The 26,919-nt window shown below is 40.9% G+C and overlaps 1 protein-coding gene and 1 pseudogene across 4 annotated transcripts in view; both read right to left on the reverse strand.

The window, feature by feature from the left end:
* Nucleotides 1–2,625: 2,625 nt before the first annotated feature.
* NFIA (nuclear factor I A) overlaps nucleotides 2,626–26,919 on the reverse strand; it is a 367,330-nt gene continuing 343,036 nt past the window's right edge. For 3 of the 4 annotated variants that reach the window (XM_066626588.1, XM_066626585.1, XM_066626584.1), the window contains exon 11: nucleotides 3,128–3,231. In XM_066626588.1, the coding sequence (XP_066482685.1) occupies nucleotides 3,214–3,231 (18 nt within the window). In that variant the 3' untranslated portion in view covers nucleotides 3,128–3,213. Of the gene's footprint in view, nucleotides 3,232–26,919 lie in introns of all 4 variants that reach the window. The other variant, XM_066626587.1, reaches the window with a different exon arrangement.
* LOC136650266 (5S ribosomal RNA) lies at nucleotides 15,792–15,905 on the reverse strand (annotated as a pseudogene).

The raw sequence follows: 26,919 nt of genomic DNA on the forward strand, positions 1-26,919 counted from the left end.
AAATCAGTGTAATCAATAAAACTATACAACATACAAATTACATCGCTTCTTAGTGGGCAGCTTTGATTCTCTCTCTTTGTGGCCATGACTATGACATGCTCACTAAAAACAACTAACTGCCCAAACTATTGCTTAGTTTGCTTTGTTTTTCTTTTTTAAAAAAGGGTGCAATTTCGTTGTATATACAACCAATTTACTGGTAATACCTTGGCTTATAGCAAGGTTCTGACAAAATGTTTGTCTAGGCTTTTTTCCCTTCACTGTGAAGCACTGAAAGCTGCTAATTTTTTTTTATTTTTTAGTGCACATATGTCTTAATAAAGTAATGCCCTGCTAAGTGCTATAGGGAAGGCAAAGGATGCTGGCTAGTGGATGTGATACCATAATACTAACAATCACACAATACAACAGAGCAAATGACTGACTACTCAACCACTTATTTGACATATATGAAAATCCAAAACATTTTTTTCCTTAAATAGAGAATAACCAGTAAACAATTTTCAGAACTTGGAAGTTTAAAAACGTGCATATAAAAATGGGCATTATATACTTTTTATTGAATGTGGATTGATTGCAATCTGCTAATAAAAATGGGTGTGGGATTTGAAGAAAAAGGGAGGTTTTTTTTTTTAAGGCTTGCTTGTGAAAGGAACAGTTGTAAAACAAAAATTGCTTGAAGCAGGGTTCAGCTTAGTGCTTCACAGTTTGACTGCTTCTCTAAGAAGAGCCCTTCCTGCGTGTGCATTCAAAAATCACACAAAAAAGGTACAAAGACAAACACCTAAAACATACTGCTTCAAGTGCAGCACCAACTTTGGTCAAATAAAAAAAAAGTTAAAGAAAAATTAAGAATTGCTAAGCTTTTCTTCTACATGGTATAAGCAGGTATTGCATATTTTCATATATCTGGGGAAAAAAACAAACAAACAAAAGGAAGACTCCAAATAAAATGTAAAATGCAGCAACATCCAAAAATACTGATAATCTAGCATCTACAGATCTTCGAATAGCACTGCCACTGACCGTACGGGACAAGAAAACACTACTGCTATCTGTGGAACGACTAACATTCTACCGAATTCTAAGATGCTGAAACTGACAATGGCTGACATAAAAGTCACATTTACAAAAAAGTGTCTCCAAATGCTTGACTAGGGAAAAAAACCCTTTCAATATAGGAACATGTGCAACAATTTCACAAATAATCGCTATCCAGGGCAAGGCACATTGATATGGAATTTTTTTTTTTTTGTTTCGTGCAAATCAAGAAAACAAAACAAAAAAAAATTAGTTTCAGGGAAAAGATGAGGAGCAAAGTGTCTTCCCAATAAATTCAGTTTACTTGATTGTATAGGACAGTAGTAGAAACCCTTCTGAAGGGCTGAACAAACATAGTTTAAAGGCAAGTGCCTGGATTAGGGATTACAATATTGTGTCTTAATGCACTCTACTTTATTCTACATTAACTATATAAAAATTAGTTACTAACACTAGAACATGCAGAGACTTTCTCTGGTTAGCTGGACTTGCCAACCAGAACGTATATATATGTATAATATAGGAAACCTTCTTAAAGTTGCATTGGGAAGCAAAGGGGGTGCTCCGCTGTCTGATAGAAAAAAAAATTACTTGCATTTTTTCCTATTTTTTTTTCTTTTTTATACATAAGATACAGGACATTTGGGGTCCAAACTTTTGTTTTTAGCAAGTGCCCTTGCTTTGAACTGGCATAAGATGTACAATCAGAGTTTTGCTAGTCTATAGATGCCTTTGCAGTCCAGAAAAAACCAGTTCAGGGACACAAAGGCATTTCATATTCTGGACAGCTCTCTATTACCACCTCACAGGCCATAATCCAAGTCAGGGTTAGGTGTGCTAAGAACCCACTTACTTCGGGGGGTGGGGGTCAGGGTTAAACAAACCTACCTCCCTTGTTGGGTTGTGGTCGTGGTACTTTGACAAGTGATATACCCTATATTGTTGGAAACACTTAAAATTTGTCAGAGTTGGCATAATCTATTGTAGTGACTTTTAGCTTATAAAATTAACAGATATTATGATTTAATTTTAATTATGTGCTTTGATAACAGAAAATGATTAATTAGCATTTAATGTAGATAACATATTGTGGTAAAAGCACCATTAAATTTTGTATTTTTTTTTAAATTTCCTTCAGTTTTTAAAAGGGATACAAGTTTAACAATAAAAAGCAAAAATAGCTCCCCCTTTTTTTTCTTGCAAGGCTGTTTTTTACCCCAATAATTTAGAGTCCTGGGGTGGAAGGACTTGGAAAACAAAAATAGAATTTTCAACAATCTCTATCTTACAAAGATATTTAACTATCCAATGAAATTGCACTTTTCTCAATTCAAAATTCGATTGTTTTGATTGATTCCTGTCAGTTTCTATCAAAACAGACCAACTTCCCCATTTCCATGTGGATTTTATGTCATTGTTGAAAATTGCCAAAAATGTTTTATGTAAGTGCAGCATTTAAACCCTTTTTTGTCTTTCTTGTGTGTGTGAACAGCAGTAGATTGATGGTTTTGCATTTCTCTGCAACTTGAGTGGCAATCAACCTGTTGATAATGCTCTCATGATTCATGTCACATATCTATCTGCTGACTGTAAAAATTTTTAAAAAAATCTTGATATGTTACAGAAAAACATGCCCCACGTCTGTCCTGTAAGTTCTATATTGCAGAATTCAGCTACTACAAAAGTTATCATTTGTGTGTGTTCCTCATGATCTCTCAAGAAGTCTCACACCTGTATGGGAAGTAAATCAGTGAAAATACTGCAAAACAGTTAGGCGCTGTATGGAAAGTGTTATAACAGCAAGTCAGTAAGCAGCCAGTAGGCTCGCTGTACTACCCAGTGTCCCTAATGCTTACACTACCAGTTGAAACACTTCAAAAATTATGAAGCCTAAACATTTCCAGCACCATATAAGAAATTACATCAGTCACTAAGGTGTTCTTTTTTTTAAAAATCCTCTCCTCCTCCCCCCACATTTATGTTACGGCCTTTGTCAATCAACCATAACGTTTGCCATTTCTGAGAATGAGCAGTTGTTTACTGTCGGTATCTGTTCATCTCCCCTTCCTTGGATGTGACATCACTGCGCTGTGTTGCTGCTGCTGCTTCCATGTTACAGAGTTGGGAAGGGGTCAGGTGGTCTGTCTGGTGGATGGTGGGAAGCTGTGAGTTTTATCCCAGGTACCAGGACTGTAAGAAGAAAATAAAACAGAAGGAGGTAACTTTTAGGATGTGTGGCAATTGTCAGAGTGCCTCACACAGGTATATACTCTATATGTAAACATGTAAAATACCTGGAATTCATCCCATATAGAAAGTATACAGAAAGAAATCCACACATAGTTTGCAACTATTTGATTGTTTCTTGTGCCACTGTGGCAGGCAAAGTCAGTCATATGGCATGATCCCCCCACTTTCTTTGACGTTTGTTGTTTTCTGACAACTAAATGGGAAATTTACAAATCGTTCCATAAGCATGACAAATATGAACTTCATTAAGTATAAATAACTACACAAGTGGTCATGAGAACTGCATTGTCCATGAACTGTACTTAACTACTGTCGTGAAAGAAGGGGGCTTCTAGTGATCCACAGCAGTGATGCCTACTGGCAAGCTCTCACTCTCTCCCCCCCCCCCCATGCTTCCAAAGTGTTCAGCCATGCAGTTTGGTGGGACAAGACCTGGTAGATCTAGTCTGCTGCTACCAGCCCAAAAGATCAGGTCCCCAGAGGGGTTCCCTGGGCAAAACCCCTCCCCAAGAATGCTATTCAGGGTTGTTAAAATGCCCTCATTCTGGCAGCAGAACCTGCAGAGCAGGGATGCTGTCAAATCCACTGATCCCAGAACATGGCAGAGGTTTTCAACAAAAAGGGATAAGGGATATCCCCTTAAGGGATAAGGAAAAAACAATGTAGACAGGCTTGGTTCCTCACAGATAATGTCCCCGGAATGGGGTTGGCTCTGCAGGGAAGCCTCACATGTGCAGGCCTTACTAGACTAGGATGAGAGCCTGAATCCCACTCAGCCTAGCCTGAGCTGAGAGGATCAAGTGATTCCAACATCTGGAGGGGGAGGACAGGCCAACATAAACAGAATCTCATGCTCCTGGCTGACACTTGGTCCCTTTCTGTACCTAGGGGGCTCTCCCCAGCAGTCTTCTACTCTTTTCACCAGAGAGTGGCTCTCCCTATCTTGCCCAGTCAGAAGTGCACAGAAGAGAGAGAGAGAGAGAGAGAGAGAGAGAGAGAGAGAGAGAGAGAGAGAGAGAGTCTTCTCAGGCCTGGTGATCTTTTTTCTGGCCCCAGAGCTCTAATTGGCGGACTCCCCCTAGAACCTGAAGCACCCCAGAATTCAAGGGAAAATCCTCCACAATGAAATACAGCTGCTATTTCATCACAACTACAATCAAGTTCCGTTTACCCTGGGCCTAGACTCATAGAGCAGTTTAAGAAAATGGTACAAAAACAGAATATATAGAAGCCTTATGGGGAAACCAGATATCACTTGCTGCCTTCCCTTTAGAGGCTACATTTGGATCAAGGTAACAGGAAAGAAGGTGCAAGCCTTCACGAGGTGAAGGGGTGAAGGAACAGTATGGAATTTTTGCCACCTGAAGATTTCAGTAGCTACCCCATAACACTGGAAATGTTGGCAAATCCTGCAATGGGTATTATAAACTACACACTCCATGAAACCACTAAGTCCACCTAACATTAAGTTATTGAATATTGTGGCTTAGCATGTTTACCTATAACATTTCCCACAACTGAACCACACCCTAGGAATTGAGCATGTCTCCAAGCACAGTCTGGGTTCTCTTGAGAACTTTGCCAAAACTTGGAAAGGATTGTTCCCTTTTACTCTATTCTACCTTGCTTTGGCCTTCCAATGGGGAAAAAAATACATGTTAAATTATAGTGTCATATGCACTTTGTTAAAATATAGGAAGCACAGATTGCTAAAATGGCAAAAGACTAAGAACTGGTATTTAAAAAGGTCACAATCAACATACCAAGGCTGCCTAAAACAACCTCTGTGTAGTGGCTTTTCTACAATGTGGTTGTCACATGTCGTATATAATGACTCGCTACAAGATAACAAATCTTCACCATGTTTAAAGTCATCACATCCTTGTTAGCTGCTTTCAGGAATATAACAGTCACCCTTTCACTTGGGTGAACCCTTCCAATTCGGTGAACTGTTGGAAAAAAGATGAATTGTTTAATTCTCTATAGGAGTGGTTCCCAAACCTTGAGCCATGGAATCCTTGCGAAATACATGTATAGGATTGTAGCCCTAATGGAGAGCCACAGGTAATGGCCCAGTAGGTCAAGGAAGCCACCAGTCAAAAAAAATTTGGGAACCTTTGTTCTGTAGGGTTCTGAATAGGTTCTGCAGGATCCTTTAGGGCTGTTGGTTAATCTCAGAAACTGCAGTTGCAAAGGTACAAAATCTATGTATGTTTGAAGAGAATCAAGAACCCATAAAAATGAGTGATGATACAATTTTGAATCCTGAGAGTGCACAATGACTCCAGTGAATAACTAGACAAAATGTTGCTACTTTCAAACGAACAAGGAGCTATAATGCAAAATACTAACCTGGTGATTGTTTGTGTATGAACAGAAATGTTGCTACCTCTTTACACACAGGTACCTCCCTTCACTTTTCAAAAATATTAATCTTTCACAGTGAAGGCTGCCAAAATTATTTGTGTACATGGAAGCACATTTGTACTGAGCTTTTACCACAGAAGAAGGTTTTGTGTAGAACTGTGTCAATGGCACGTACAGTGGAGTCTGGAATAGTTGTGGAAATGTTTTATGGGGGTTGGGTTGACCAATGCAGTAAGCAGTACACCACCTATAATGCCTCACTGTGTGAACTACCTACACACAGAAGCATCTTTTCATATCTTCCACATTGGGGGTGGGCATAACAACACATATGATGCCATTTCAAGTGACTTACACAACATCTTCCCACTTTAAATTCATGTTGGGAGAGAAGTTGGGTTGTGATTGGTCCAAGGTCACCCAACACATTTATACACAACACTCTAGAGCAGCCATTTTTAAGCAGTGTGCCATGGCACACCAATGTACTGTGAATGGTCTGCAGGTGTACCACAGGAGTTTGGGGGGGGGGAATCATTTATTAGTAGGGCCATTGGGGGATGTGAGCCCCCCCACCAACACATTGTGTGCCTTGTCAATTTTAAAGAAACTGATGGTGTGCCTTGACAATTTTAGTACATTGTCAGTGTGCTGTGAGATGGAAAAGGTTGAAAATCACTGCTCTAAGGCATCTTCAGTTATCTTGTTTTGATAGTTTTCACAAGCCCTGTCATCAAGGTATTTTCTCTTTTTCAACCATGACACACCAACAATGACAAAATGTACTACACTGATAGCATTGTGTTTACAAACTATGGCAACATACCCTGACCAAAACAGAGAATCATAACCTGTGGATAGCAGTGAGGAAAATGGGTGCTTTAACTATTCTCTCATCAATCAATCAATCAATCAATCAATCAATCAATCAATCAATCAATCAATCAATCAAACCTTTATTAGGCATAAAAATTAATATCTCTAAACAATCCAATATATAAATATATGTTAAAAAGAGAAATAAAGATAAAGGTTAAAACACAACAATTTACTTGCGCGGTAACTCCAGGATTCTCTCATCATTTTGCAGACAAAACGAGCTTGCACCACTGCACCTAGTATTATTATTTAAGCTGCACAGTACAATAAGCAAAAATCCAGCTTGTTTCAAGATTGCATGATTTTAATTTTGGCAATGTCATGAAGACTAGTTAAAAAATAGTTTTATTTTTAAAAATGGCAACAAAAAACTATCACTTCTGTTTTCACTTGACTGACTAATTTTGGGGTCTTTCACAAATGCCACACTGTTATACATCTTTGCCACCCTTTTTCTGCAGATTCTAGGAAGCCAGATTCAGATTGGCTGTAATTAAGGGAAATTGTCTTAGAAAATTCATCTAAAGATTCGTGTCCTTGGGCTTGTTATTTTAGCACAGGTACAGTTCCCCAGGTTAGAATGAATTGACTTTTATAGGATTACACCAGTGAATGAGTAAATAAAAAAACATTGTGTATCTAGTCTGCGCCACTATAGTGTACACTTGCCACGAAGACTGGGAAGCGCTTGCGAAATAATGAAGTCATCCGAACACTTCAATCTTAAATACTTTTACTACAGTCTATTCGTTTTACTGAAATGTGCTCTCAAGTCAATGTGTTGATGGGAACAGTGTATGACTAGGTGCACCAGCTAGCAAATGTTTGGATCATGTGGGCCAATTCCTATGTCACTGCCAAATGCACCTTAGTGATGCAGCATGCATGCGAACAGAAATGTGTAGAATCAAGACGCTAAGAACTGCTAACAGGTAGCCAAGTGCTTAAACTCTGAAAGATGTCTTTTTTCTCTCATTCATTTGACAAGCCATAATAAGGACCTACCTGATTACTTGCTAAGTGTTACCAATGAACTTTATTGTGCATCTAATATGACTATTATTTTAGAACACTGAAAAACTAGAATGCCTGCTACATGATTACTGAAGAAAGTCCCATTTAAAGTAGGCAACTCATGATGATGAGTCTGCACTGTTACATTTCACTCATTTTCAAAGGGACAATTAGATTATATCTCTGAGTCTCTCAAACTTCCAGCACTATTTTATTTTATTTATTTCTTTTTTGTGCTTGCCCTCAAATTGCGGGATCTGATTCAGGCTGCCTGGACCCATGTGACCTGCGTACTAAAAGCTCTGAAACTCTTTGCATTCTATCAGAATGCAGTTTGTGTACAGTATCTCTTTTTAAGAATATTCGGTACATATTTTGGACAGCAGGGGGTGCACTTTTCCATGCCACCTTTTTTTTCCTGTGCTACTCACTGCATAAGTTTAAAAAAAAATCTGCAGTGTTTCTGCACTCCTCTCAAAAAGAGAGGGAGAGAGAGAGAAAGTTTCTGCACCCATCTTACTATTCAGTGTGTGCCTTGCAGACAAGGTTACCCCAGAGCAGCTCTGTAATCCTTCACTGAAATAGGCTTTATTGATTGCTCTGGTCTATTGTTCCCTTTTCAAGTCCCCCAAGTTCAAGTTCATCCTGGTGTTACATCATGTCTGGTTGCTAAGAGCAACCAGACAGACCCAGACGTGACTATCATTAGCAAGAAACACTCTGCTCTCCTCCCACCAACCTTCCAGTGGCTCTGACGTAGCAGGCCCACTGCAAACACATTGAAGTATTTATTCAGCCTAATTTATGACCTACCCAGCAAGCGAGACCCCCTCTCCAAAACCCAATGCTGTTGTATATTTAATTAATCAGCCTCTCTCTGGCACTTGGGAAAGTTAGACAAAGGACTAATTATTGTGTTGCACTCCCCACACTTTTCTTTCTGGGGGGAAGGGGGTCGAAGATTTGCATGGGAAAGAAAACTTACGAGACTCACGCCAGTCACACCCTCTCCTCCCCCCAAAAAAACCCTGTCTCCCACTCTTCTGCCCTACTGACATTTCATGAAATACTTTAGCTGCTTAAGGGAATTTAAAAAAAAAAAAAACCTGATGTGAATGTAACTCCTTCCGAGTTGGTATTCGGTAACACAAATCAACTCATGACATGTTTAAATTTAAATGCTAACCACACACTCTGAGAGTTACTTTAAAGGTTAGTTTTTAATCAATAGAAGTTGCTGACTCTGGTGTTTTGAGCTGCGCACTGCAGCTCTTGTGCCTTTGTCTGAGCCTTAAAAGCTTTCAAACTTTTCCTTTTCTTAAAAGATGATTTTAGCAATGATTTCCAGACAGAGTGCTGTTGTGTTTTTGACGAGCAACATGTCAATACAGGAGTAGAGTTACTCTGTGCTGGGGGTGTCAATATGAGTCCTGCAGACACCACTCATGCCTGACACAATGGAAAACTGAATTAACCCCTTTCTCATCAAACTGGGCAGTTTCAAACTAGTGTGTAGCAATGTTTGATCATCTCCAGTCAACTGGCCACCAAAGATGCTTTTAGGATTGCAACATCCCAAGAATCTTTTGTTAAAAAGAGTGCAGTACAGTAACAGATTTAAAAAAATTGGATGCACAGCTACATCCTTTGCATTCCATGTTTGCATTCCAGATGGAATAAGTGTGTATGTGCTTAGTGAAATCAGGTGATACAGTCTCTGAGTCCACAGTAACTTGGGGGGGGGGGAGGGGAGGAAGCATAGATATGCAATGACTGTACCGATTATTTTAAGTATCCTTAAAAAACAAAACACATTGCCAAGTGTCTGAGATTGCATCTGAAAGTAGTCAGACTGTTTTTTGGAACTTGCAAAGTTACAATCACAAGATACAGTAGAACCTCCAATGTTGACCACCTCTCTCTATTGACCACCTCCTTAAGTTGACCTAATTTTCACAGTATGGACAGACACTGAATATACACTATGGGAGACCAACCTCTCTATATTGACCACCTCCGTAAGTTGTATCTTGACCACTTCGACCATTGCACAGAGTATTAATTTACGCTCTGTAAGCTGACCACTGAATGCTAACAAGGAAGCAAGACCACAGTTAACAACATCAAAAATCGTAGAGATGAGTACTTTGAGAGATACAATAAGGAAAACGGAGGCCTACAGTGGAAAAGAAAGAAAACTTCGCTTGATGAAGTAAATGAAGCTACTTTATGCTGATTCAAACAAAAGAGGGCAGTGAACGCCAGAATCTCAGGGCCAATGATCCAAGAAATTGCTAAGAAGTTTGCGCAGAAATTCGGGGTAGAAGATTTCCAAGATTCAAGTGGTTGGCTTGAAAAATTTAAACTGCGACACAAGATCTCCCAGAAAGTCTTGTGCGGTGAGTCAAATGAAGTTTCGGCAGAAGTTGTTGAATTCATTACTAAGTTCCCAAACTTTGCAAGAGGCTTCAAAGAGGATGACATTTTTAATACTGATGAGTGCGGACTCTTTTTCAAAGTAATGCCTGACAGAAGCCTCATCATGAAAGGTGACAAATGTAAGAGTGGAACCTGCAATGAACCTGATCCAGAAACAATATTCCAAGCAATATTGTCTGAAATACTGCCCAGCAGAGAAGTGAAGGATGCACCCGGGGAAGAAGACAGTGAGGATGACATGAATGCAGAGATTCCAAAGGAAGGGGATGTTGGGCATCTGATAAAACAGTTGAAGTCATATGCCTTGAATAAATGTCCAGGCATATTGAATGGGATAGCCAGCATTGATAGTGCATTCTCTTCTTTGCTTTACACAAAAAAGAAGAAGCAAACCAGGATTGACTCTTTTTTAAAAAAGGAATAATAATTCACCTACAGTACATGTAATTCTGAATGCATTTTTTCTGTATCTTCACTGTATATATTTAGGTATGATATCTGTAATAAAGACTCTAAAAATATTATAAGTGCAGTATTACATATTTTTCCGTATGTTGACCACCTCCCTATGTTGACCAATTCCTCGAGTCCCTTGGGTGGTCAACTTAAAGAGGTTCTACTGTAATTTAAATGTCAAAATAAAAAAATGCATAAAGTGTGTATACGCGTATGGACACACAGGTGCAGGTATACACACACACATGTGTATATAATATTTATGATTTACTGATCTTTTTATGAAGTAAAAAGCACTTATGCTTGTGGACATTTTTTTGGCATATTAGATACTTCTTGTGAGCACATTAAAAATATTATTTGCATTCTGCTTGTACCTGCACTTACTTGCAACCTGTATCTTTTATGGAGTTCTCAGTGGTTTTCCATCCAAGGAACCGATCAGGTCCACACTTGCCTAGTCTTAGCTTTCAGAGGGATAGCTGTGCTAGTCTTTGCTACATGATGATTAATTGCAGCATAAGCTTGCAGGGACTCAAGTCCACTTTGTCCAATGTACAGTGTTATCCTTAGTTTGTAACTACTGTACATACATACAGACATTCTGCAGTATCTGATGCTCTCAGACTCCGGCTGGGTCTGCAACCAGAATGTTTACTGGATATTTTGTTTACCCTTGACCATTTTATCGTTCACTCATGTTCTATAACAGTGGTTCCCAAATTGAGGTTGGTATCCTCACTACCAGTGGGTCACTACCAGATTTTTGGTGGGTTGTGAAACTGACAAGCTGAGAGCAAATAGGGAAAATGTATTGAGCTGTATGGAAAGCAAGACTCACAAGTAGACAAACGTGGCTCAGCTCTTACTGAAGGCCAGGTGAAGGGGAATGCAAGGCTACCAGAATGGTCCAGATCCAATTAATGGGGAGCTCAACAAACACTCCAGAAGGTGCTCCCTCCACCATAGTAAAAAGGATAAAAACACAGGCTTGAGTGGCTGATAAAGTGATTTTATATTTTTTTGTAGTAAAGCTAACTGGGTCCTGATAGACTATTTTAAAAAATGGATCCTGGTGCTAAAAGGTTTGGGAAGCACTGTCCAATAATCTAAACTCTGCATCCAGAGACAGCCAAAGTATTTCTACTTTCAGTTTTAATCCTTTTCAAAAATGTCACCTGCTATTACAAGAAAGGTCTGCTACAATAGGACATTTTACTAGTGCAACAAAACACGAAGGTCTTATTTCTGACTTTGGAAACTTATTGCAGTGTAGGGTGAGGTATGAATTCATGGGACCACATGGTACCAGCTAAGTAAAATGATGCCTATACAGTCACCAGGGCTATTACAATTCTGTATTGTCCTCAAATGGATTTCACTGCCCTCTCTCTAGCGCTCAAGGTGAAACATCAAAAAGAATTCTGCAGTCCAGTACAAGATCTTTGCTTTCTGTTCTCCAGTCAAATGAAGAGGTAATCTCATCAGGTTGAAAAGTGCTGACTAAGGATTTAATAAAGTGCCTGCAGATGTGTGTCATCTCTAAGGTATTCAACTCATGTAATGCAAAACAGTTCCACACTGAATGTGCTTATAAAATTCCATTTAACCATTGCAGAGCTCTGTTTTAATGTTCTCAGAGGAGTATTATCACACTTCCCCCTCCCTAATTTACAGCACAATGAAAGTTGAGGCTCTGTACCACCAGTATCCTAAAATCCTCACAGTAGTAAGGTTTTATGAACCATAAACAATATCTACTTGACTGAATCCTAAACAGGAAGTTTGAAATGTCAATTATATTACTTTGAGAACGTCAGTCTATGTCTAGTACGAGTGGGGGAGGAAGCTTTAACAAAACAAGCAAACTTTGCACAATTCTGCCTTTGGTGCTCAAAGAACTAAAAACGGCAGTCTTGGAGTTCAGAATATCTCAGGGAGTACAGTTATTCATTCTTTAGCATTAGTTTAACGGGGGTAGCAGTGGAGAAATAGGCCAAAGGTTTTTCAAACCATCTTTAAAATGTATTTCTTTTATATTTGGCTCTGAAACTGTGTATTTTTAAGCCCAACCCAGGCCAGTTCAAAACAGTTATACCTGCCCATCCTCCTAAATAATGACATTTTAGACAAAACAAACAAAAAGAGTAACTGTAGGATATAAGGACCTGATTTTTCAAATAAACAAAACTAAACAAAAGTCTTTAAGGACAAAGTTTAATACTGTGGAAGGAGGATGTTAATGTGCAATCCAGAACTGGGTGTGACAGCGTGCTTCTCAAAATGGGTTATTTAAGAACATTAATCCCTTTTTTAAAAAGTCCTCTGACAAACTCTATAGGCGAGATTCCCCCCCCCCAATACATTTATGACTCTTGTGTTTCTTTATTAAATCATTCTGTCCTTCCTTGAACTAGATACTTACACCCAGTTTTATGCTTATAGAAACCTCTGTGGTGTAGGTTAGGCGGAGATATAGAGAATAGTCCAAGGGTATTCAATGTGCTTCATCACTGAACCTGGGTCTTCCTGGTCCAGGTTAAACACTCTCTAGACCACAAACATCATTCCAGAGAGGATAGGGTACCAATGGACCACCACTAGGCAAGTGAGGTTCTGTGTTCAGCTATAGCTGTATTGCTGAAATATGCAAAAGAGACAATTGCTATTGCTAAGTCCTAAATAAAACCTAAAACTTTACAGAAGTGGAAATGCTGTTGGGACAGCAGAACTGGCCCCTTCTTGGAAAAAGTCAAATGTAGGTTTGCAAGTAGCCTCTTTTCTGACCACTAATGGCAAGAAAAAAATGTCTCTGGATGACCTGGTGAGTGGGAACAGAACTGTATGTAGCTGCCATATTGCTGCCCTGTAGGACTTGGTCTTCCACACCCCTTCTAGGCTTAAAAAAGTTTAAAAAGAAATGGGCAAATTAATCTGAAATTAATTAGAAAACAAAACAAAAACATAGCCATGCATTTTATCTGCTACACAATCACAGAAATCAGATCTCCATTTAAGAAGGGTTGTTTTTATTCCCCAAGAATGGTGTTGTAGCATAACCACTGCACACCAGAGGCACTTCTTTGTAAAGACACCTGGAACAAACAAGACAGCCTGCAATATTTGCTCTTAATTCTAAAGGGACATAAGATTTTTCCATCCCCAACTGAAGGAAGATTATATATAGTGGACAAACTTTACATTCCTTCTGTCCCCACCCAAGATAACACAAGTATATGGTGCTCCTTAGTCAAATACAGGCATGGGCAAACTTTCAACTTTAGGGATCCTGGACCTTTAATAATTGTATAGAAGAGGGAATTTCAGCAGGTGCAGCTTGTCACCTCACAGATGACAAGCTGCACCTGTTGAAATTCTCTCTACTACATAGTTGTTAAAGATCCAGGATCCTAAAATTGAAAGTTTGCCCACCCCCTTGTCTAATAGATGCTGTTTATCTTGGAAAAACGATTGCAGTTATAGAATGAAAGGTTTGCAGGTAGGCTGTAACTGCACTTGTCACCTGGATTAGCTCTTTATAAGAAAGTCAAGATGTCAAATTAACATTTAAGAAGAACACTACCGTCACTTTCATCCCAACATAGCAGCACCAGAAACACTGTCGATCATCCAGGGATGGGAATTGAGTCATGTGACTTGAGTCCGAGTTGCAAATACAGTGCTTTTCGCTGACTCATATACATTTTAGTCACGCGCGTGGAACACTTGGCAAAATGCTTGAGACAATGGGCCCTTGACTTGGCACTCATCCCCATGCATGCAACTCGAGTCTGTCTGTGTCTGGGCGTGCTTGCTTACTTTTTATGTGGCATGAAAGACCTTGTGGAGCCATCATTCAGACTGCATGAGCAACTGGAGTGTTCCAGCCAGGAGGCAGGGAAGGGTTAATGTTTTGCTTTTGTATGGAGCAGGAGGGGGAAGTGGGAGGTGCCTCTCTTGCCCATCTCTGAAGGAACCAATAGTCATTGGACCAAGCATGAGCAGTCTGATTTGTTTCCTTGGATGAGGAAGGGCAGGAGAAAGAGCCCAAGGAGGTATTTGAGCTCTTTGGAGGAAGTAGAAAAATGTGAATGAATGAATGAATGGAGTAAATAAATAAATAAATTGTTACTTGAAGGAAAGGAAGCCCCATTGAATGACTGCTGCAAATGGGACTACTTCTGAGTATAGCTGCAAAGGACTGAGTCATTCTGGTAAGCCTCCCAGCTGCTACACATGACCCTCCTCCCTCTTGCCACTTGTGTTCCCATTCCCTCTAAGTCTGTCCCACCCCTTCCTGCCCTGTTTACAGATGGGATGGAGTTTAAACACAGCTCTGATACACAGTCTGACAGTAGCTCCATTTTTTCCATGCCTAACAAGTATATCAAAAAGACTAGTGACTCAAGTCTTTTCGAGCATTTTTGCAACTTTTCGAGTTGCAAAAATGCTCCAGATGACTTGGAATGTGCCTCCATTAGAACTCTTTCGAGTCGATAGAGTTGATGGGGGGATAGAGACTCATGACTCAACTCAAACTGCACTGGATTTGCTCATCCCTGCAATCATCTATTGAGGATCTTGGCAGCAGCAGCATGTGCAGAGATCCTTACCTCCCTTTTCCCAGTCTGATGCACTCCCTGACTCTCCTCATTCTTATACCAATAGTAAAATAGCTGCTGTGGGCCTGAGACCCATTGGAGGTCAGGCAGACTAGGAGAGGTAGGTAAAAAAGATTTTTACCTACCTCTCCCAGGCAGTCAGGTTATCCCCCACCCCAAACACAGCAGGGGCCGCATGCGCTGTCAGCGGCGCTGCATGCTATGAGCTGGCGGGGAATAGGATCAGGCTGTTGAATGTATTGTAATTTTAAAGACAGGGTTTTTTTTATTGTTTTATTGTTTGTCAACTTCCTTGAGAACATCAATTTCCATGGAAGGTATTTTTTAATACATAAAAACATAAATACAGACGTACTCAGTGTTTTTAGAAAAGAAAAACAAGAACCATGATCCAAAAAAAAGTGTGAAAATGTTATGGTCAAAATAACCAGCTGTCCAAGGAGACCCATTGGGGCCAGAGGTAAATGTTTCCCTTACCTCTGGCTGAACTGCTTATGGCCACTATCCTGCACTGGATACAGCGCAAGCCTCTTGACTTGCCTGTTCCAGCACAGGATAGGATTGTGCCCTAAGTCTTGTTTACTCCTGGTATCTGGAAATGGAATTAATTGGAATTATTTTTTCCATACACTGGTCACTGGAGCTAGCCTACCAACCACTCTCTTAACGAAAATCTTTGTCTGAGGTGAATGGCAACCTTCAGTCTCGAAAGACTATGGCAGAAGCCTACAGTACCCGGTATTCCCAGGCGGTCTCCCATCCAAGTACTAACCAGGCCTGACCCTGCTTAGCTTCTGAGATCAGACAAGATCGGGCATGTGCAGGGTAACAGTTGTCTGAGGAAATTAATTATAATTAATACATTTTTAAAAAGAAAGTTATATGCTGAATGGTCTATTCAAAACACACATACACACACGACCACAGTCACCACCACCACTACCATCAGCAACCAATTCCAAAGGACAGGGACACCATTTCATATTTCATTGGAGAGAACGACTGGGGAGAGATTTACAGAAAGATTCATAGGCCTCCTTTTTGATTTATGCCAGATTAAATTACAAAAAGTGGTTTTTAGAGAAAGCATTTGTTATAGATATTTTCTGTATTTCTTAATAACCAGAGTTGTAAGTGCTTCCTCAGAAAAATCTCCAATAATAGTACTCTTGGAATATACTTTTTTCCAGGGATGTGCTGGTGTCACTGGGGGAGACTCAAGACCAGCCCTGCCCCTCCCCCTTTGACTTGATTCATGAATGAGTCACAATCTGTGCACACATGTGGCTACTCATCTCCAGAACTTTGACTCAAGTTAGAGTCTCTTGTGAAGCAAGCCGTGATTGGTTCCATATGCACCCCAGCGACAAAACACTTCCCCCCATTCACATCACGACTCCCAATTCTGCCTTCAGAAAGAATGCCAGGGCACAGAGCAACAGGGCCTGGAAGGTGGCCGAGCTTGGCAAGGTGGGAGAGGGTGGAACTCATTTCCAAGTCAGTGGCCTGAAACTCAAGTCAGTGCCTAAGGTTGCAATCCTATCCACACTTACCTGGGAGTGAGTCCCATTGACTACAGTGGGACTTAGTAGGCAAGCATAGGACTGAGCTCTAAGTCATTTACCTGCATGAATGACTCAAGTGTACACAAGTCAGCAAAAAACATGTTTTCACGACTGACTTGCTAGTTCCCATTCTGAGTTCCCATTCATGCATTTTCAACAAAAAGGTTCATGAAGCTGTTTCCATAGCAAAGTAAAATAAATAAATGGTTCCCTGTCCCAAAGGATTCACATGTCCACTTGGAAGTAAACCTCACTGAATTCAAAGGGACTTACTCCCAGGTAAGTGTGGATAGGATTGCAGCCTTAACACAGTGCATGCATACTTAGCCTAATATTGCATAGTCCTGCAACTCTTCTACTTGGACTAACAAACTTGTTTCAATTACAGCTAGTTTGGGTTGAAACAGAGTCAGCCTTGTGATGAGGCTGATTGAGTGGCGTGTGTGCTGAACTGACAAGGGGTGCTCTTACCTCCTGCCTCTGTCTGCCACCTCCCTCTGGCCTGCCACCCTCAGAGCCGCTTCAGTTGGCTCTCTGATCCTCTTCTTGCTTTCTGAGAGCAAACGGGAAGAGCATCAGGGCAGTTGTAGCCCATCTCCTCACCCACCTGATTGCTTAGCAGCTGGAGGGTCAGGTGGAGGACAGCAATCTGGAGCCCATTCTGTCCTCTTACCCTCTGAGAGCAGACTGAGCATGCTCTGCCCATGTTGTTTATTACAAAAAAAGATGGCAAAGAGGAAGGAGACAGCACTGGAGCTCAAAGTAAGGGGGTGAGAGCAGGCTCCAGACTGTTGCACTGTGCCTTTCCTTATCTCCCCCAGCTGCTTTCCTAATCAGCCAGGTGTGCAAGAAGGAGGAGGGTGAGGAGGCCATGGCACCAGCAACACTGGTAGTGCGGAGTGCGTGTGCCAATATATATGTATGTGGTTAAAAAAATGTTTAAAAAACATTTGGTTTTTAAAAAATGTGGCAGTGATACAGACAGTAGATCCACTCAAGCCACTCCTGAGTTGAAACTTCATAGTTGAGGGGGGCGGGAAACAATTCTCTAATGCTTTCTTGTTGTCCTTTATGCTCAATGAAAGCTCTCCAAAGCCTTCTGCAAAGCTTCTTGCAGCTGGTTCCAGACTGTTGAACAGTAAGCAAATCTGCTTGCAAGTTCCAGAAGTTTCCCAAGTACAAAGTACAATTCCAGACTGAGGATTTCCTATATTTGAAACCTGAAGAATGAATGAAAAGTGGGTTGATTTGTAACGTTTAGTATGGCTATAATTCTGTATAGAATTATTAGTGGGAATGGCCTGAAATGTAATCCAAGCAAGCACATAAAACAGATTGCCACTTTAAATATGATGTATAAACTATGTATAAAGAACTTAAGTTCTAAATTAGATCTATGGGAAGAAACTTTCACCTTTCTCTGACTACAAAAGAGAATAATATAACATTATGGTTTTAAGGAAGGAGATCTATTGTCATTCTTATTTTTGTAATGTGTTTGGAGGGGGGAAAGCATCTAGTTCTGAATAAGATTATTTGTAGTTTTATTATTACCAAGTTTACTTCCAATAAATATTAACTTTCATGTGCTGCATTAATAGTAAACTTAAGATTTTGCTAATGAAAAATGGGAACAAAAAAGTAGACAAGCAAACAAGAGAAAGAAACAATCCCATTCTGGTTTTGTTATAGGACGGCATACTACATAGATCAGAGGCTTTAAAAAAATACAAACCCCCACTGTACACAAAGCACAGGAAAATGTGAGGAAAAAAGGAAAAAACTAAAAGCAGCTTAGGATGTGTTAACTCTGCCATTCTGTCAGCTTAAAGAGCATTTTATGCTTGATCAACAGCTCCCTTTTATTATGCTTTTCTTTCATTCATTCAAGACATCAAAGAAGTGAACCACCAGTGTACCTGATCTACTAGAAGAACTAGTAAGGGTGTTATAAAGAAAGGGGGATATTGGGAGCCAGACACCCCTGCGGACAAGCTAGTTCAAAGGGAATATTTCAACAATGATTACATTTTGTAGCTCTCCCCCCCCCCCCCGAAAGACAGCTTATTTCCTGCTTTTTCATGAAAAATAAAGTGTACCATTAAAGTGAGCCCGCAGTATGGAAGTTACTTGAGAACTGAAGTACAGCAAGGGGATTAAGTGGAAGGCAAGATCTTTCAGAGATTTCCTTAGTCTTGCTTGCTATTTGTTGCTAGCCATAAGGTTTTCTTACTAGAACACAACTTTGCCTCTGCTATTTGTAGGCTCCTTTAAAACACATACAAAAAGGAATGGGTTTCTTTTCATAGTAAGGGGAAGCGAATCCACGGATTCACTTATCCACAGATTGGGTCCATGCCTCCCAGCACACACACCCAGATGCAAGGGGAGCTCTGTTCCCCTCACCTCCGGAGAGCCTTTTGGTTTTTTTTCAAAAGGGCTTCAAAAACTTCTGGTTTTTTCAAAAGGGCTTATAAGGCATTAAAATGTCACTTTTGGTTTTTTGGGAAAACTGGAAGTAACATATTTCTGTCTCTAAGAGTTGGTCTGATCCCGGCAGAAGTCACAGATGAACATGCATGGCCACTGCTGGGCTCAGAAGACCTCTGGGGGATGAAGGAAGCTCCCCTTTCCTTTGGAGGGTGGGGGACATTCACCTGTATCCACAGATTCACTGAAGTGCGGGGCGTTCCAGAATGGAACCCCCACAGATACAGGGGCACACTTGTCTTCTAAATATTGCTGGCTAATGTACTCTAAATTTAAATGCCAGAATGCCAGAGCGTCTTTTCTAAGTCTATGCAGGTATCTTAATTTGCAACCTATACAGATGTACATATAGCAATTTGGTGCTGATCCACGGCTATCTGCACAGGCTTGCATTAAGACTAAGATGGGGGGAAAATTCCTGCTTTCTTGCCAGTATTCAGTAGTTTTCTTGCTTAATTAGGTTGAAACCTTAAAGAAAAAACTTTTGTCTGATGAAGAGCAGGACATGCAGTATAAGTTAGGAAAAGACAAAAGAACTTTAAAAGTTTGAAGCCTGATTCAGCACTTCCTATATGCACACCAAGTACTAAGTACAGATAGTCCTTATGTAACTCACAATGTGTACAAGATGGTGGTAGGGCAGCGGTTTTCAAACTCTTAGGTAGTTTGAAAACCATTGTAAGTCCTTGCGGGGGTGGGAGGGAGGCAGCAGGGGTAGGAGGAAGGCAGGGGCGCAATCCCCAGGATGGTGCTGCTCAGGGGGCTGCAGAGGCTTGGGTGCACTTACCAGAACTTCCTGCAGTGCGAGAAGCACTGCGCAACTGCCTGCAGGGCTCCCCGAAGCTGCAAAAGTGATAGTGGAGTGATTGCGCTCCACTTCTGGTTTAGTGGATCGCTCCACTTTCACTTCTAAAGCATCGGGGAGCCCTGCAGACGGTTGCACAGGGCTCCCCACACCCCCGGGAGGCTGCAGGAGGCTCTGGTAAGTGCAGCTAAGCCCCTGCTGCCCCCTGAGGGGCGCGATCCTGGGGATAGCACCGCTGTCTCCTCCCTGCCTCCACACTGCCCCCGCCCCTTAAGAGGGCAGAGGCCAGGGCCCACAGGCTGGGGCATCGCAACACCCCAGTTTGAAAAGCCCTGGTAGTAGGGGATTGTACACAGAAATTATGAAGGGGTCTAGATCATCCCCTAAGTTCTCACTTAAAACTACTGTCCTTGACTATCCTAGCATAAAGTCTGTCACATGCAAGTCAGCCTGCAGTTGCGCTCATTTTTAACAGTATGTATTTAGTAACAACCAGGATCTGATGTGAACACAAGCACTGCATGCTAGAATCTGTACAGTACCTTACAATACTTCATAGCAAGTTTTGATTAACATTTTACATAGCAGTTGCATTTTGCCATTGACACACGTGTACAAGTAGGAAGGGGAAATGCTACAGGAAACACACAGTGGTTACCGGAACTGTAGCCAAACACACCTTTCCAGCCTGTGTCTATCACCTGTCCTATGCCTGCGTCTCCCCTTCACACTGCATGTGTTTTATGAAAATCTGGGATATAAATCAACATCTCTCTCTGCTCTGTTAATGTCAGTTTTGCAACTGGACTGTACTCAGAGCCACACGGTTTCCGCTGTACCCGGCAATGCTTTCTGTCCAGCTTCATCGGAATGCATTTAAAAGTTCAAGTTCAGCTTTAAACTAAATAAAATTCTCCTTGGGAGTCTAGAGCCAGCCTTCATTTACATGTGATCTCTCTGAACTTCTCTTGTGCGAGCTTGCTCTGTTTCCAGGGCCCACCGAAGGAATGTACTGCAGTTACAGCCTGCAGTGCTTTCTCAGGCATTTGAGACCCAGAGACACAAGTTTCAAGCCGCAGTATTAAAAGTTTCCACATAACCAAAGCAGAGAGAAAAAGAGGGAATGAGGTAGAACAATATCTTCTTAATTATTTGCATATAGTATTACAATTAAAGTATTACTTTTTTTAAAAAGAACACAAATTATTCTCACAAAACAGTGAGAATAAACAACAGGCATATACTTTTACCATGGGTTCGTTCTCTTTGCTCTTTGTTGCACTTTTCACTTTTGTTGCTTTTGCAAAATCTTTTGTTAGCAGGTTCTCAAGACTGTACTTGCAGTTTTATTCAGTCTGAACTGATGGCAGAGACTCCTGAGGCAAGTTAACTACATCAGACCTTTTTACCATGCATCTTAACAGTGCCTAAAAATTATGTGTGATTATGTATCATTACATAATATTGATACTAATAGTATTAGTATACATTATTACATAAATAATGGTATTATTAGGTATTAGGTATTATTAGTGCAAATCTTTGCTGAATACACATCATGTTGACTATTATCATCCAGGCATATCAGTAAGTTGTCTTTCTCACCCTTAATTTCCTGTCCACATATGGGGAAAACAAAATCCAGCAATTCACTTTTTAAACCTAAGGGAGATTTGGAAGCATTTGGGAAAACAGACATCAGCTTGCAAAATACACATTGCTGCAAAAATCTAGCATTTTGTTGGAATCAGCAGTTTTGATATAGTTTTGCAGAATAAGGGTTATCACCTTCAGTGAAGGAAAGGGACAGTATTATTCCCAAGACAATACTGATGTGGAGTAATGCAGATTTAATTGGAAGTGATAGGAATGAACACAAACACACCCCTGCCCCCTAAGCACAGTAGCCCAAATACTATGTTACACAGTGACCTCTCTGTCTGGGATTAAGTGTTTTGATGTTGGTGGCATTGACTTCAAAGTGCTCGCTTTGAAGACAGGACTCAATAGTTCCTAGTGATTTTCTAGAATAAGATGGGGATGCTAAAGATCAGGACTCTATATTGAAAATAATGTACAGCGTCCAGCTTCAAAGAACTAGGAGAGAAGCAGATACATTGATTCTCTAAATGACTTATGATAGTCACTTCACACATTACATATTTGGGCATATGCTTTACTATCCTTTGAATGTATACTTAAAAAAGTGCAGTGTGAATGTGACAGACACGTTTGCAAACAAGATACAGATACACTGGTTGGGAAGACATGATTGGTTGCAGCTCCTGGTAAAATCTATAATCAATAAAAAATCTGATTTTGACTCTCTTTAATGTGTGAAATGGCCCCTTGCAGTAGCTTTTCAGAGAACTGCTGTCATGCTGGTTCCCACGTATACCAATTACATCAGTGAAGATAGTTTAGTGAATAACTACCTTTTGCAAAGGGCACAAGCTTTCAAAAACACATATTCAGTGCAGAAGCTGCAGTGAACTTGAAGGAATAGTTTCTTTATGGGTCAGTTTGATGGAGTTGTTCTTTGATGGAATAGTTTCTTTATGGGCCAGTTTGATGGAGTTGATGGATGTACACAAAACCATAATGTTTTTCTTTCTTACTTTCTGTAAATATATTAGCAATGGCAGGGGCAGTTCAGGCAGCAGATCCCACTGATTTTAGTGGGAATTACTCCCTAGTAAGCATGTATAGGATTGTAGCCTAAGGGTCCAATCTTATCCAACTTTCCAGCGCTGATGCAGTTGTGCCAACAGGGCCTGTACTGCATCCTGAGGTGGAAGTGGGCAGTCACTGAAGCCTTCTCAAGGTAAGGGAATGTTTGTTTCCTTACCTTGGGGCTGCACTGCAGCTGCATTGGGGCTGGAAAGTTGGATAGGATTGGACCCTTAGTTACTGTCTATGGGCCCAATACTATCCAACTTTCCAGTGGTGATGCAGCCTCAATGTAGCCTTGAGGAAAGGGAGCAAATGCTCCCTTACCTAGAGGAGGCCTCCATGATTGCCCTTCCCCACTGCAGGATGCAGCACATGCCCTGTTGACACAGCTGCACCAGCGCTGGAAAACTGGATAGGATTTGGCCCCATGTTAACTTGGGGCCAAACATAAGATACGCATAGGATTGCACTGCTGGGCTATGTTTGAGGAGCAACAGACATCGATCCTCTCCAGAACTTATTCATCTTCAAATGTTATTACTGTACGGCTTGGGCATCCCTTATCTGAAGTGCTTGGGACCAGAAGTGCTGTGGATTTTTCCGTATTGTGATTTTATTTCTTTAGGCAAAAGAAGTTATTAAAAAGTCATGTCAGTACTCAACAAAGTTCCATATTTCAGAATATTCCATATTTCAGAATTCCCAAAAAGGGGTACTCAACCTGAATTTTGAAATACAATTCATGATGTCAGTGGCTCAAATCTGAACATTTCAATGTTGTGATATCAGGGTTATTGGTCTTTCTAGTTGTTTGAAAGATTCAGCTGGCAAGTAAAGATGTGCCCAATTTCAGTGGAATGGGGAGGACCACCATCACAATCAGTGTAGTATTTTCTGAGTGTGGAAAGCACTTCACATGCATTAATATCTTCTTGAGGAAATCCATATAACAACCCTGTGGGTTAGGTTTATTATCTCCACATTGCAGCAGGGGAGCTGAGGCAGAGATTGGCTTTCCTAAGGCCACCTGATTACTTCATAGCAGAGGCAATAACTGGCAAAGTCCTGACTCACAGTTCATTCTCTTAGCTTCCACACTACAGAAGTTCTCAAGCACAATTTCATAAACTGTAATCCAGCACATAATTACAGGTATAACCTAATTATCCACGGATTTTTCACCCAAGGTTTTAATTCAACACATAAGGGCCCTTTTAATTAAAGGGAAAGACGTCCCTTTTAAAGCCCCTTTTAAAAACAGCAGGCAGACAATCAATCATTCTCTCTCCAGGCACTTATAACAGCTTCAGTAGGAGGCAAGCACTAGAAAGCAAGAGACCCCTCCCTCCCCCTGGAGCAGGAGAAAGAATGCAAAGTGATTGTCAACTCAGTTTTGCATTCTCTTTGCATTCTTTCAAGTGGGTGAAGGGAAGGTGAAGAGAGAAGCCTTTTTAAGGGCCTGGAGAGAGAGAGAGAGAGAGAGAGAGAGAGAGAGAGATTGCCTGCCTGCCTGCTTGTTTGCTGCCATTCTTCTACATTACAATGGTAAGAGGGCTATTTTTAAACCACTGAGCAAAGGGTCATTGTTTTTTTAAATTGATTTCATTTAACGCTATTTCATTTAAGAGGTTCTGGGAATTAAACCCTCAAGGATGCCGAGATTCAACCTTTAAGTCCTAGTTAAGGGGACTTAAAGATAAGTGAGTGAGGGTAGTATTGGAGGCCTTGGACACCAACCAAATAAGTCCTGATGAAATAATGTAACTAAGCACTTAACTATGTGCTTTCAGTTCTGTTGATTTCAATTGTATTTAGGAATGCACAATTTCCTTTGGATTGTGCCCACAAAGATCATTTGGGCATACAGAAACAAGGCCATCAGCTGGCTCACTATATTTTTCCAGAGTTGTCTTAAATAGTTGCTGGAGTTAGGGGAGAAAAACCCCTACATGTTACTTATTCACTGAGCAAAAGTGCTCTGGAATCCTTGAAAAATAATAAATATGGTGTGCCACAATACTATTTTTACAAGGTTGGTTTTTCGACTATAACTGCAGTTGCGGTTATAGCCTGCCAGGAAAATGGGTATTTTGACCTTTGTCCTCACTTCACAGTGAAAGATGAAAGTTATTCAGTTGCCTTTGCACATTTATTTTTAAGCAGAGTATAAGCATTGATTTTTTTTTTAAAGATGAAGAATTCATTGCAAAAATGAAACAAACTGTACTCATGGAAGCTAATAGTAAAACATTCACTGACTTCACAGTAGAAACTGATTTTTTTACAGCAGTGCTCATCTCCTAAACCCACCAGAGAGTTTTATAAATCTATAATACTGAGATTGGTATGCTTTTAGAAATTAGTCAGAAATAAAACATCCTGGATATGTAGACTGTATATATCAGGCCCCAATACCTTGTGCTGCTGGAACTTGTGTTCTGGCAGCACAATGATCCTTTACAATGGCATGAAAGCTGGGCCACCATTGCATGCTTCTGGGCCACAGCCGTGAACAAGCAATGATGCGGTGAACACAGCACCAGCTCTAGAAGCCTCCGCCGGCACTGGTAAGCTGGCAGTTGAGGCATGTTGCGGGAAGGGAGGAGGAGGGCAGGGAGAATTTCAGGGTGGATCAGGGGAGAAAAGGGCGGAGAGGGAGGGATTGGATCATGGCAGCACTGGTGTGTGCCAGATCCTAGTCCCTCTTTCCCAGACCACTCCACCCCTTTTCTCTCCTTGGATATACACCAGCAAAATGGCTAGTGTAGGACTGAGAAGACTCATAGGGCAGCCTACTGGAGGGGGGGGGAAGTAAAAAATATTTTTGCTGGCTATCTGATCACTCTCCCACCATTGGATGCAGTGGGCCCTCCACCAGCACAGCTGCATCAGCCAATCATGAGGGATAGGGATTAGGCAAAAATTCACTTAGCTAAAAATTCATGTAGCAATTTTTTTTTTTTAAACAAACAGTTTTGTTCAGTTGGTCATCATTATTCCCATTTTATAGATGGAAACTGATGGTATGTGGTAGAGGTTTCCCAACAACACCTAGGCTGAACCAATTGTTCAGATCATCCTATGGTGAAAGAAACATGTGGTTTGCATGGGTACTCTTCGTATTCCAGTAAATGGCCATGTCCAATCGTAACATGGAAAATGGTGGTCCATGTTTTATTGTGGTCCTATGTGACCTTCCCAAACACTGTGCTTATGTGCTTCCCTTACCCATTACATGCAAGAAGAGGCAGGTTTGTACCTTATTCAAACCTTGTTTGACACTCTGGATTTGCCAGGTATTGTTCTAACCATGATCAGAGGCGGACACCTTCCTTCTTTTGTGTGTGAAGGAGCAGAGGACCATGTGAGCTGGAAATGTTGCACCAAACCAGGATTAAACTATAGTTCTGTATTGTATACTGTATATAAACAGGATCACTAAGAAAACTGGATTTTGCTCAGTAAACCTCCTCTTCCCAGGGTATATATATAGCTCATCTTAGACTATACAACTGAGAAAAACTAAAATAGTTACAAGGGTGACATCTGAACTTTCTTGAAAGTACTTTTTATACCTTCTAAATACAAAAACATGGCCTCCAATTTGATATCATTCACTCAAAGTAGTGCCATTTCTATCAATTTTTTAAATCATACTGGGACAGCTGTATCTCATAACATGCTATGTGTACCCTCAATATATGCATTTTTAAACTCTAAATTTCACTCTTTGTACATATAGCCATTTACTAAAGTTCAAATCTTAATCTCCTATTTTGAGATACAGGTGAGGCCTTAGTATCCGTGGGGGATCTGTTCTCCTTGGTATCTGCGGGGTATATAGAAAATCGCAGATAATCAAATCTGCAATCTTCGGCCCCTTAAGTCCTCCGAAGGGGACCAAAGCACAGCTCTGGTCCCCTCTGGGGGGCTTTATGAAGCCCGCATCAGCAGTGTGTGTCTGCCCGCTGCTTCTGCGGGCTTCAGAATGGCTGTTTCGGTTACTTCTGGTTTCACTTGGAAAGTGATGTTTTTATGCCATATAAGGCAGTCTGAGGCCTAGGGAAGCTGCTAAAGCCCCTTTGGAACCTGGAAGTAGTGTTTTTTTCAGCCAAAACAGCCATTCTGAAGCCTGCAGAGGCAGTGGGAGGACATGCACTGCCTCTGCAGACTTGAGAAAGCCTTCCAGAGGCGACTGGAGCCCAGCTCTGGTCACCTCTGAAGGGCTCAGGTGGGGCCAAGTCTGGTTCAACCTGGGTCCAGGGGTCCAGGTTCAACCTGGGGACCCAGGCTGAGCCAGATCTACAGATGCACAATC

This window comes from Tiliqua scincoides, chromosome 4 (genome assembly GCF_035046505.1).
Source record: "Tiliqua scincoides isolate rTilSci1 chromosome 4, rTilSci1.hap2, whole genome shotgun sequence".
NCBI lineage: Eukaryota > Metazoa > Chordata > Lepidosauria > Squamata > Scincidae > Tiliqua > Tiliqua scincoides.